General features: G+C 39.9%; 1 protein-coding gene across 1 annotated transcript in view; it reads left to right on the top strand.

Moving 5' to 3' along the window:
• Positions 1–12704, top strand: part of LOC126396935 (interferon-induced protein 44-like) — a gene marked incomplete at its 5' end in the record, with an annotated part of 66489 nt that extends 53785 nt beyond the window's left edge. Inside the window, one exon of the mRNA XM_050055322.1 lies at positions 12630–12704. Coding sequence (XP_049911279.1) covers positions 12630–12704 — 75 coding nt within the window. The remainder of the gene's footprint in view (positions 1–12629) is intronic.
• Positions 12705–13691: the final 987 nt, after the last annotated feature.

Genomic DNA, 13691 nt, shown 5'->3' on the forward strand with positions numbered 1-13691 from the left:
ACATGGTATGGATTAGGAAAAAAATCAAGTTTTGGCTTTAAATACTCAGTTTTGTCGCCACAGACACAGCTGGAAATGTCCTGATGTCTCGTTAAAAATACCCACTTTTGCTGTTTTCAAACCATGGTTTGCTACCGCCAGCTGCTTGGCAGCTGTCTCGCCTAGATGTCACGTCATTCACTAACCTCTCGTCCTCCTGATGAGAAACTCAGCTCAAATACATGTATTCTGAAATGCTTCATACATATGAAACACACAAATGTTACATATTCGTTGTTTGCAGACATTTTATTCTGGCGACTGGGCCGAAAACACTGTGGTACTTTGAGCTAAATGCTAACATCAGAATGCTAAACAGTAGGAAACAAGTGTCGCACATCTAGCTCCATATGCATTTGTCTTTTATTCAGGTGATATTTCAGGCCTCAGTCCTTAACAGTTTTGAAGAACGCCTGAGTGCTAAAATATCATCTGAATAAAGAGAAATGCATATGGAGCCAGTTGTGTGACGCTTGTTTCCTACTTTCGAGTCTACTCCCAATGATCAGCACCTCATTACGTTACTGGGTGTTATATTAAAATCAGCACGCTAACATTCTTATGACAACGTTGCAATCATGTTTAGCAAGTATGTCTTCTATGTCTACTCCCCTGGTACTATGGAGGACTAACTTTTTCATAACTCTTCATAGTGATGTGAAACCAGGAACGATTGTAGTTTTGAGGGACTTTTTAAGCCCCTATTTCAGAATATGTACTCTCCAAGCACAAGAGGAACCATGAGTGGTGTAAGTGTACGATGATTGGTTGAACACAGCCAATGCAGCAACAGCATCCTCTAGTTTTAAAATCCCGTTCACTGTGTAAACAACAGACAGCACAAAAACACAAACAACAGCTCATAACAAAAAAAAGAAAGAAAACACAAACAAATGGTGCAACACTTAAATCCAGGTTTTACTGAGCATATATGTGATGGTGGAAATGCAACACGATTTTGACTCGTCAAAGCAAAAGTGACATTGCTATGCAAACTGCTGGCCGCCTTACAGTAGTGGTTCCCAACTGGTCCAGATTTCTCCTCAGTCTTTAGTTCAAGATCCACACAGTTCAATACATTTAGCATCATACTTGCATTTGGCCATGTCGTCGAGCTGGTTTGCTGTCTCTGTCCGTTATTCCCTCACTCTATAGCAGGAAATGGTACTTCGAAATAAAAGTGTGGCAGAAATTCACTGCACTTGCAAATAAAGTGTTTTTTTTTTTTTTTACAAACTTGACATGTTGGACCTTGGCCCACCATGTGGGAACCACTGCCTTACTGTGCATCACTGTAGCGTTCCTATGGGTGGAGTGAATGCAAACAAACAAAACAAAAAAGGTATGTAGGTCTTAGGGGAGCTCCCCAGTAGGCCATTCTCCTCAAGGAGTCTCTCAGAACTATTTGGTCTGAAAACATGTTATGTTTACTATCTTAGTTTCGCTTGTTAGTATGCTAACATTGCTAATTCACACACAAAGTCGCATTCGTACTTTGGCGTTTCACTAAAAACAAAATTTAATATAAATATTCACATGCAGTAATTAAAATGAACACAGGGTGGAACATTCATGTGTGAAGGGCATATAGGTAAGCTCCAAGTAATGGGAATCAGGTATGTGGAACAGGCAGCAAACAGTTTTTGACTGTGTTATGGAAGCATGTTGAAAAGCATAAAGTACTGGCGTGTAAAACTGAATTGCTAAATGGAATAATGATTGCATGGAGAATGCTGTCATCCCTCTGTGTTATGGTGAGCATGTGTATAGGGTATTGAGAATAACTGGATCGCCAAATCCAAATGGATAAAGCGCACTGGACATTGGGCAGTTGTGTAATAGGCGTCATAGCTCTCATGCCATTCGAATGTTTTGTTGAGGATTTTTCTTTTGAATTGTTAGCTGCTTTTACTTGAGAGGAGTTGGCAGCACTGGTCGTTAGACTTCAACCTCTGGAGACCATGAAGATCTGGACCTTTCCAAAACCTGTGGGCATCTATCACCCAGTTTACCTAATTTGGTAAATCTACTAAAACAGCTCAGTGGTTGGTGCCCAGAGTGAAGGGAACACATTATCTGTGTTGGAGAGCAGCCTTTAAACCATCTGTGTATTGAACAACCAAACTGGCAGATAAGTTCTTACATCAGAGGTGATGTTGGCACCACTGGAGATTCAAGGGGAGCAGTGCAGAGTCATTTTACAGCTGCTTGTTCATAGCAGCAGCCTTCAACCATGGAGAGATACTGCTGAATTATATACCAACGGTCACCCCAAAAACTTGTGTAATCATAAGACAAGCCCAATTCTATTACAAGAGTCTCTCTCTCTCTCTCTGCATTTTTTTAGTAGCAGATGGTGACAAAATCTGTTTTCTCCTGCTTTGAAATCAAGAGATGGACAAACTTCAACCATCCATCCGTACTTTCAAAAATAATGCCACCGCCTGCAACTGCTTGAGATGTTTGTGATGTAGAACTAGAGCTTCATTTCCCACACAGCATCAGCTGAGTACCTGAAATGAAAATGAAAATAAAGAATAATCTGCCCACATACGGAGGTGTAGTAGTGCTGCAATAAGCTGATACTAAAAAAAAGCTCCATGTTGTGTTTACACTCGCATTAGTAATGCCAACTTAACAATAGCAAGTCTTATCTCAGTCAGAGTTAAGGTGATAACCTGTGTAAACGTGTCCCATCTGGCACAAGAACACATTAAAATGAGTCTTGGAGTAGATTTATGGATAGTTTTTATAAGGCCTGGAGCTGTGCCATCATCTTCCACACAAAGTTTGTTTGCAGTTTAGTTCAGCGTGTTTTTAAATCACACATATCTGTTTATTTCAAACCCTCTGCAGCACTGCATGAACTTGCTGACCGCGGATTTATCTTATCTCTGCATAATCAGCAATGAGAACAGTAAATACATTCAGTTTCACTTTTCACAAGCAAGACAAGCCATGATTAAGGACCATTACAATAAGGACTCCAAAAGATTACAACCTCTAAAACACAACTGAAAGCCCCAACACGGATGTTGTGCTTCAATAGGTTTGTTGAGAAGGTTAACAAATATGAAAGCTCCAACCATGTGAAGGTTCTTAATCCTATGATGGTTCCGGGATAGGAAATGGGTAAAAAAATAGCTGGACACTTCCACGTTTCTCGTGTTGTACTCTTCCCATTTGCCTTCTGTTTACCCTCCCACATTACTGCTGAATGTAAACAGACATGTCACATATGTTCCATGTTAAAGACTCAAAGGATGGTTCTGCTATGTAGAAAATCATCTGGGATACATTTTGAGTTTGTGTTTTCTGTGGGAAGTGCCCACTAAATCTTAGGAGTTTGTAGGAGCAGCAGTACAGCTGTGTCATCTGCCTCTTCCATCTTCTCACATTGATGTTTTGATAAATTGATGTTTCAGCAGAGTCTCATGTTTGGTTTCACATCTGGACTGAGGTGCTGTAAATGTCACGTAAAAATACCAACAACTGGGGATAGCCTATGTAAGATGTCTATGTCACTAAGAGCAGCAAAGGCTAAGATTGTCAACGGTCAAAGGTCACAGACAGCAGATTGAACAAATGAGACTCCAAATATAATATCTAATATTAAAAGAATGATTGGCACATTCTCAAATTGACTGATCGCCATTAATACTGTGTTATAGTCCAATATTAACTTCCTTTTATCTCCATTTTGGTCCCTACCAACTCCTAAGGGAAATATCTGGCTCTTTAGCTTCTAAGTGCTCTTATATGTTCATTATGTTCACCAGCTAGTCACAACCCTTGTCTGTCTACTGTTTGGTTTGGGACAGGTAGTTTATCCAAGGTTTTTTGCTAAAAGATAAAACAAAAAAAGTAGGAAAAAATAGCTGCCTGCTCTGATCTGGGCCCAAAAAAATCAGGCACGACCCTCCATAAACAGTTGCTGTCCAAGCCCGAACCATTGCAACTGTTTGGCCCCATCCCCATTAAAAACCTAAAAACCTTAATTTCTACTAAAGACAAAGATGTAGGAGCACTACTGGGTCTTAGTAGTTGTCACATACAGGTGCTCTTTGGATACGTCAGGTGAACTGTCTTTACTCCATCTTGTGAAGGGCTCATTGCATGAGTGAAGTATACTCTCAATCAAAAAATTTAAAACGCAAGGCTCCTGCAGAAACAATCCAAGACACACTGTAGGGTTTGTGCAAAAATGAAAATGCCTTTATTTTACATGGCAATACAGATGAATATTGATGGAAAATTTCAACTCTTAAAAAATGTACTGTATTATATTTTCTATAGTATATTATAATACATTTTTTAGGGCTGTGAAGCTTAAATTAATCTAATTCATTACATGCTCTGTGATGAATAGATCTAAATAAACTGCTTTCAATTCCATTCAATTCAAATTAATTTTGGCAGTTGTGTCGTAGTAAAGCTGTTGGATTTTGGACACAATTGTCCCCCTGTCTTCTACCACCGAAACTGGTCTGCAGTCCACTGCAATCCATTTGCAAGGGAGTTAGTTCGTCGGTCACAGATAGACTTACACAGTTTGCGTCTGAGTGCTTGGTCGAGTGTGGCTTAACGAGGCTGACTGCTAGCATTAGCATCAGATGCTGCGCTAGCTCAGACCTCAGGTTTTGCTGCTAAATTCTTGAGGTGATATTTCAGGCTTGAAGTACTCAAATTCCATACTGCAGAAATTGCAGAGAACAGTTCTATCTGGGCGTTTTTTTAAATGTAGATGTTCCATTCACAGGGCCAAGCAGCATCTTCTCGTTTGCCTCCATCATGTGACAAAGCCACTGAGGTCAAAGGGCACCACAGAATGCAATTAACCAGCGTTATTTTTTTTACAGCATTATTTTTTCAGTGATTAATTCTAAAAAAATAATGTGTTATTTTGACAGCCCTAATTTTGTTTTACACAAAAACATGTTTCCTTGCACTATTTCTCCTCCTTCTCTTCCTTGTATCAATAGTCTGTCATCTCGTGCTCTCTCTCAGTTGCTGTCCCCCCTCTTTCTTTTTCTTTCCCATCTGATTCAGTCCATTTAAACTGCCAGTCAGTAAGACCAAAGTCAGTAAGATTTAGCTTCAGAAATGTTTCTACAAAACTTAATGGCAATCCATCTAATAGACGCAGAGATATTTCAGTCTGGAACGACTGATCATGCTGCTAATGTGGCTGCTAGTGCAGCTTTAAAGGTGGGAGTCATCTTAGGAAATTTCTTTGTAAAACAAGACAGAGCCGCTGATACTCATAATGAATTTTGGGTGGCGTTGTGTTTTTGTTTTGAAGTCCTGGAATTTGAAATCTTTGACATATCTCTGTGACCCTGAATGGGTAACTATAGTGCTATATGAAAAGAAATGAAAGACAACTGTTGATGAGATATAAATCTAGAGTGTGTCTGTCATCACCACCTCATGACACCTTCATTTAAACGGATATGGTAAAATTGGTAGAGCGTGTGTTTACTTCCTCTCATCAAGGCAAGCTGTGGTTACAGAACAGGACAAAATGTACAGCAAACAAGGCGTTTATCCCCTGAAAGTCACATGTCGAAGCTGTCGATGCGAGTCCCAGTCAGGTCACAGCATGCATGTTCTTTGCTCACCCAAAGATTAAAAATAGAGCCTGTGGTTTGGAAATGATAAAAGACACAGGATGTATTTGACTTCAGGGCATGAACAGAGATACAGGGACCATTTAAATCCCCTGTCTTCTCTTTATCTCGCTCTTTGTTTTCTCCTTCCTCCATAGGCTGTTTAAATTTCACACACCAGTCAACTTTATTGCTCTGCACAGCTGAGTTTATAACCTGCAAGCCTCCTACAAGGTGGAAAGCACCTGAGATAGTGCACATAAAAGCCAAGGTCAGTGAAAATGGCTTCATGGATTCAAGATACATTACAGTAATACAGTTACATAACAGTTGCATTAAACCAACATTAAAGAAGTGCAAAGGACATGACACCTTAAAAGGTATTTTATAACTGTAACAATACCAACTTTTAAATGATGCATACACGGATATGACTTTTGCATTCAAGAAACCTGAGGATTTGAAAAGCATCTACGACTGTACTGAACAGCTGGCTGTTCAAATGAACAGAGCTGAGCTATACCCTCGACATCTACTCATGTTTGGGTCGGGAGCTGCCCATTGGTTCGACAGCCCATTGGTTCGACATCCCATTGTTCCGACCATATTAAACTCATTGTTCCAAAGTCCGTTCCGAAATCATCATGATGCCCTGAGGTTAAGGTCTGGTTAGGTTTAGGCACAAAAAACACTTGGTTAGGGTCAGGAAAAGACCATGGTGTGGGTTAAAATGAAAAAGAAAGTGACAAACTCATAAGCCGTGAGTCTGCTCTGCCTCAAGCCGGTCGCGGCGCACCATACACCCGCCGCAAGCCATTCAGCACCGCGGACAGTCGGACTAATGGGATGTCGAACCAATGGGCTGTCGAACCAGTGACATGGACCTGTTTGGGTCATGTTCTGTCAAAACAACAGCCAAAATCATCGAAATTCAGCATTTGACTTGCGGCATCAGACACCGACGGAAAAAGCTGTCCTTTAACATCGGCATGATATGCGGCTGTTTGCCTTTTTAGTTTGCCAGCGCCCAGTGGCGTCAGGGGGAAATGTGGCGGCAGCAAAAGTCTGAGTGGGAAGGGCAGGAGGGATGGTGGATGGGTCCAACAAATCCTGAGTGCTGTTTGCATCCCATAAGATTATAAGGCCAAACCCTGTTCTTTTTTCCTAAACCTACCCACGTGGCTTTGTTGCTTAAACTCAACCATGTGCGTTTGTTGTTGAAGGAGGAAAAAAAGTCAATATGTGGTGTTGTACTGACAGAGTGCATTCATTTTGAAAGAGACTGTATGTAAATGTTAAGTTTCCTGTAAAAACGGAAGTGACTTTTGAAAGAAGGCAATGCATGTAACAGGCAGAACTTGACAAGGTGTCCCAGAACGTCAACAATCTATGCACCCAGGGTACATATCTGGACATGAAAAGTCCATGACCAAACATCAATATGTGAGGAGGAGGTTGGAGTGAGAATGTGCTGGTGAAAGGAGTCTGTTGTACCAGTTACTCTCCTTTCCAGATGTGACGGTTTGTTTGTTTCTTTGGATCCCCATTAACTACTGCATTACAGCACTACTACAGTTTCCTGGTCTTGCTGTTAGACTTGATCAAAATATTTGGAAGAACAACCTGCAACACTGTGTTGGCATATCTTGGGCTGTCCAACTGTCTCCCCTTTCTTTTTGGTAAATTGTGGAATGACCCTGGGCTCAATACTGGGACCTTTTTTTCTTATCCTATATGCTCCGTCTTTAACTCTTCCACAAATAATGTTAATACTTGTTATGTTTTTATGTAATCACTTATTTGATTGAGTTCAGTTGAAACTTTGTTTCTGACAAGTGAAGCATTATCTTCTTGTACTACACAGAACAGAGTTGTTCAGGGTGAGTTGCGGGCGTCCTGTGTTTCGATGGATTTGGCCAACAGAAGGATTAAGTGTGAAAAAGATTGTTGTTGCAGTTAAATTTAGTTAAGTTAGCAAATCCATTTTCTGTCAACTTTTGGAATGTTTAACTGAGACCATGATTGTTTGCTAACCTTGCAAGTTCTGTGAGTGCCTTAACATCAACAAGAAAACATTTATGAGCAGGTATTGCATTGATAGAGCAGATATCAGACAGGAAAATCATTTAATTTTTTTTCAGGAGATATTTTGCTGATGAATTCACTAACAACATTTTGACTTGGCAGATATGTTCGTTAATTGTATTTCCTCCATTATGTTGATAAAAATGTAATGAACAGCCTGGAGTCACACCTATATGATCCATTTGTCCAAAGACGAACATTAACAATGTTTCTCTGTGCTGATTTTTGTGGTTTCCACAGATAAGAGTCCCATGGTAGAAAAACAGACAGGGATGAAAGGGAAACTTTCAGCAAAAGTGTGGACAAAGTTTTAGTAAAATACCTTGTGTCAGCAGTGTGAACCTGGTGGCATGTCTGCACACTGAACCTCCCACAGTTTCTCAGCAAAACTTCACAGTAACACAGTATATTTGGCTGGACTGACATTTACACAGGCCAGTACACAGCTGCACGTGGACATGTAAATACTGAGTCATGAGTTGGGGATGCAACAACCAACCCCCCCTCACCCCTCCATCACACCACTTCATCCTACATGAGCCAATGGGAGAAGCACAGCACACCTTTGTGCTCTGGTCTCCGGGAGCTGCACATACCAAGACTGCCTGTGGTCAGAAAACAAACACACTCTGCAAAAATACATGTTTAACTAGTAAAATACAGAGTAAACTGTCAACTTCAGTAATTGATTATAACGCTAAAAACTTTAATTTCTGAAACATGATGATTTTTCCTTAAATTACCATATTTTCCTGCAACTTCCTCACAGTTAATTGGGAGACATATTGTGTTTAATAGAGGATTTCTGCAGGTTTATGAGGATCAAACAGCTTTCAATCTTTGCTGTTAGATCTCTTTAGCTGCCTTGTCTCCAATTTACTAGTCTCGCTCACCAGACCTTTCTCAAGAAAAGAAAGGTCTGGCTGGGCTGACTCTCACTTTAACATTGGAGAAAAAAAACGCACCGGCTGCTTGTATTTCTTTCAACCAATCACAGTCGTTCTGGGCGGTGCTCAACCAATCACAGTCGTTCTGGGCGGTGCCACAGCAACGGTGCACTTGCAAAAATATTGCCGGGGAGAAACAGGTTTTGGTGTAACACGCCCACAAAAATATCGCCTACAGGACGCGAACCATGGCAGAAAAATGGCTACATCCCCGCAAGATCAAACACCGCAAAAGTTAGTAAAGGACGTGTTTAAAACGGTTGAAAACTGCTACACAACCGGAGGTGGTAGGGCGGGACTTCAGCGGGTGGCTCGTTCCGCCCAATGAGAGGCTGATCAATGCAGCGGACTTCCGCCCACTCAGACTACCAATTTACCAAAGATGCTGTCTTGTTCTTGTTCTTTAGTGCCATGCTAGCCACTGTGTCAGAGGTTTTCATTTGTCACATCACAGAAAGACAATTTTTGAACTTTTGCTTTGCAGAAAGGTAAACCAACATTGTGAGATGGGGGTGGATGCTTGTCACTGTGGAGAAAAGTGGAAAGAATTATGAAGGTGTAGGCAGAAATTATGGGATTCATTCCCTCGTTAAATGCAGCTTTTGGGAAGAAACACTGATTATCAAAGTCAAACAAGTTGCCTACTTGCAGAAAAGAGCAAAGACCACCAATGTGAGTCAGTTACTCGAGATGATTTTCCCTCAGCATAAATGTTAACAATACGTATTTCACTACTGCTAGATTGGTTTTGACCACAAATGGATTTTCTGAAATTCAGCAGCTTTAGCATTAGTGGGATGAGTGTGCGTCACATCACAGGCTGGTACTGCTGTTCATTGCCTCTATCTTTTGCTGCCATCTTAATTTGTTTACATTGTCGGTAAGTCAGGAGGACAGAGAATCAATTTGGCCCAATCTCAGTCTTCACCCTAAAGCCTAAACACTGACGTAGCCTGTGTGCACAGCTGTAGTGCCTCAGTGTGTGAGTTGCTGAGGCCTTGAAATTGTATAAAATGGAGGAATGGGACACACCATGGTGACATCGCATGTTGCTTGAAAACAACACATCAACACTGGAGATTGGGATTGGGCCTTTGTGAGCTCCATATCTGTACAGGAGCACAGAGTACAACAAGACCCAGTGACATGGTGAAGGAAATAAAGAAAAACTGAACCAAAAACGTGTTTTCTTTTTACCTTCAAAGCATTAACACTGACAACACTCCAAAACAACTGCTAAAAAAGAGGTTTCATGCATCATTTTCTAAAACCAGATGAGGACTAAAATCAGGATCAGGATCATCATCTTGTCCTGCAAAGATTTTCCAATAAATCTGAATTTAAACCGGCAACTTTGAAGCCATGAACCTGCTTCTCTGAGCTTTAGATCACTGCTGCCATAAATAAGTTTTCTGTGGGAAAGGACACAGTAAGGAGACACAGGGGAGAGACAGTAGCATCATTTGGGATGAACTAGAACATAGAAACTAGAGATTACGTCACACTTAATACATTTGTTTACACTGTCCTTGTTAAGCTCTTAAGGTGATATGGCATGTGTATTTCATATATATAAAAAATATATTTTCACTTACATATGAAAAGTTGAGTTGAACAAAATATCACTGCTCTGCTTTCAATCAGCCCATCTAAAAAGATACACAGTTAAAGTGCACAAACAGAAAACATAAATCTAAAATATTTAAATTGTTCATCGGCTGATACCGATCTACTCAACCTGAGTCTAAACCAGAAGAGGCCATAGACAGGAAAGCAATTAAACAATTCACTTTTTGTTTATTTGTTTGTTTTTGGTTTAAATTCAGTTCATTTCCAAGTGTCGTTTTAGACCATTAACATTATTACTTTAAGAAAACGTTTTCTCGTTTCCTGAAACATTATCTGGATGGCAGCCTGGGGAAATGTGGAGAGCTTTTAAAAATACATCTAAAATGCTTTGCGCATTAGAATCATGTGGAGGAGACATGCCTAGAAGTAGTGGTGGACAAAGTACTCAACTCTGTTACTTGAGTCAAAGTATAGATGCTCCTGGTCAAATGTTACTCCAATGCAAGTGAAAGTACTGGGGAACTTGCTTTTAAAACTGTTAGTATTCAAAGAACTTTTTAAAGAAAATCTTAATGCAGTGTTCTACAAACACACACACCACTGGGTCCTACACAAATCCACAGCTAAAGTCAATTTCTAACAGTGTACAACAACTTTGTGGGCAAATCCATAAACAGTCATTTGACACAAAAGCACAAAATTTACAACAACTACAAGCACTGACAACTTTGTTTGAAATATGAATCTGGAATTAAACAGATGTTTACATACCTCAACATGCTTTCCCAGGTTGAATGGTGAAATCTTGTAGGCTGTGAAGTGTGCGTGCAGTAAACAGAGCAAACACTGAAAAGAATACAAATCATTCTTCATCTCAAAAACGTCACACATGGACTTGAGGTATGGCCATGGGTGATCTGACAGGGAATCGTCATCATTCATATAACTGACAAATTTCATACATTTAATCATGACTTTATTGATGTATGTGAAATAAAAGGAAGTGAATCACTGTGTTTTATGGGAAAAAGAAGAAATAAAGCTCTAAATCTCACTCTCTCGCTCCCATCCTTGCTCTTTTCTTAAATCTCCCAACTTGACCTTAGCCAAATTTGTCTTTTAATCTAAATCCTATTGACAGCGACAACAACTTTGTTTACATGGGGGCTCTTCCCTCGATAAGTCTTTGTTTTACTTACCCATAAAGTCTGACGTCAGAACCCAGGATAGCCCTTCCTCCCGAGGGACGACCATAAGAGGATGAGCTGTGAGAAGTAAACATGGAAAAAAAAAGAAGAAGAAAAGAAAAAAACACACACAGAGAAAGTTTCTGTGCTCACTTTGTTGTATGTGTTATATAACCTATAGAGCTGGCGCAATAACTAAATAATGTGACCACAAATTGACCCCTGTGGGATACCATAGTGAACATCTGAAGTACATGATGAGAGTGAGACAAATTGTCCCCCTGTTTAGCAGTATACAAACATTTAATAACTAGCAAACTATAATGAATTTGAAAGCAGATATGTGTTTGTTAATGAACAGTATTTGTCAGCAATAAAAACTTCTCTTATAAAGACATATTATTAAATTATTTCATATTATATTACTGTGATTATACATCAGCTTTCACTAATAGATGCTCACAGGTAAAGTTATAGTTGTTAACAAATGCATTGATAAACACTTACATCTGCTTACAGTCACATTATGGTGTGTTTAAACTGTTTATTACACATTTATATGCTATTAATAAAAGGTAATAGGAAAAATTATATTGCTGCCATTTTCTTTGCTATACAGTTTTCTAGGTAATGCTTTTAAATGGATCATTTCTCCGCATATACAGTCTAAAATAAATATAATATAAGGGTGCTTTCAAACCTGCCCTGTTTGGTTCGGTTCAATTAAACTCAAGTTTGTTACAACTGTTACTTGTTATTCAGCACATCCAATGCATCAAAACACTGTTTTCTCGTTGGAGCTGCGCCTCGTTTTCAAACCTTGGTTTGACTAAAATGAACAATGACAGCAATATAGTCCACGATGACCAGCGCTGAAATCAACCCGCGTAGTTGTCCCTCCATTGTGACATTAGAAAGTGTTGCATTTATCTTGCAAGTGTACTCTTCTTCAGCGTTTTGTTTACTTCCTGGATTTTTCCTGCATGGAAATTCTGACCAATCAAGAGCAGCTTTCCCACACAAGCCATTTTATCTGGTCTGCTTGTAAATACAGCTGTGAGAACCAACTCTAAGCAATTATGCAACTGTGTAACAAGTCCCTGATTCAGACCAAAGCAAGACAACTCTAGGTCTGAAAGCAGAGCCGGTTAGCACCAAACTAGCCCCATTTACTATTGTGGTCACAAAAATAGATGAGCAAAGTTCAGCCTCTTCTCTTAGTAGAAGTGAACCATCAAACTGTAGAAAAACATGTTATGTTTCATTGATTGTGTCATGCACACCCCCCACTTTTTTTCCTAACCTACAGAGGCATGAAGGTCCCTCACAACCATTGAACAAAGCATGAATAATCTGGAATCCTAAATCAGAGACAGGTTTATAGTTTTAATCTTTTAGTCCTCCCCTTAAAGTCAACTGAGATAGAGATAGACAGCCACAGTATATATCTCTATCTGCACCACATGGAGCCAAGCCAAACTGAGTGACACTGTTTACTAACAAAATTTTAACTTTAGCGATACATTTTCCATGATGTAACACCAGAAGGTAGATTTACAGCAAATTAAGGGAAGTCTTGTTTTTCCCCAACACTACAGGAATGCAGTTATGTTGAATTTAGCAGCATGTATGTTTTATAACTTGCTTATGTAATAAAACTCTTTGACTGTCTTTAAAATCATTCAACTTACTGACCTATTAACATATGACAAGAATACCAAAATAACTGCCGTGTCTCCCAGCAAAAACATCAGAGTCAATAAACAATAAACAAAAGTAAGTCTGTCCTTTCCCTCTTAAAGCTCAGCTCTTGCTAACTGCAGGCAGCTTAACATCAACCCCTAATGTCTCCACCAACCACAGCCCATCGTCTTTCCCTGCAGGGAGTTACACCTCCCCTCAGCGGATCAGATCACTCCAAACAAGGAGCCTCTCATGGCGGGGCAACAACAAGTCCTAGACAGGCCGAATCCAATTACACTCACAATAACATTTACATTTTAAGCATTTAGCTGACACACTCATCCAGAGCCGCTGGCAGTACAGTAAGCTCCAGTTCCAACAGTAAATCCACATTACAGGAAACCAGAAGTAACAAAGTCAGGGGTCAGAGAGAGAGTGGTCTGGCAGAAAGGATGTGAGAAAGAAGTTCAAGGAAAAGATGCAAAACAAGAGCAAAGGGAAGAGACAGAAAGAAGGGATTATTTTCAGTGGTAATTACAGTGAACGGACAGTGGAAAGGGCATGTTTTTCAC

Source organism: Epinephelus moara, chromosome 10, assembly GCF_006386435.1.
Source record: "Epinephelus moara isolate mb chromosome 10, YSFRI_EMoa_1.0, whole genome shotgun sequence".
Taxonomy (NCBI): domain Eukaryota; kingdom Metazoa; phylum Chordata; class Actinopteri; order Perciformes; family Serranidae; genus Epinephelus; species Epinephelus moara.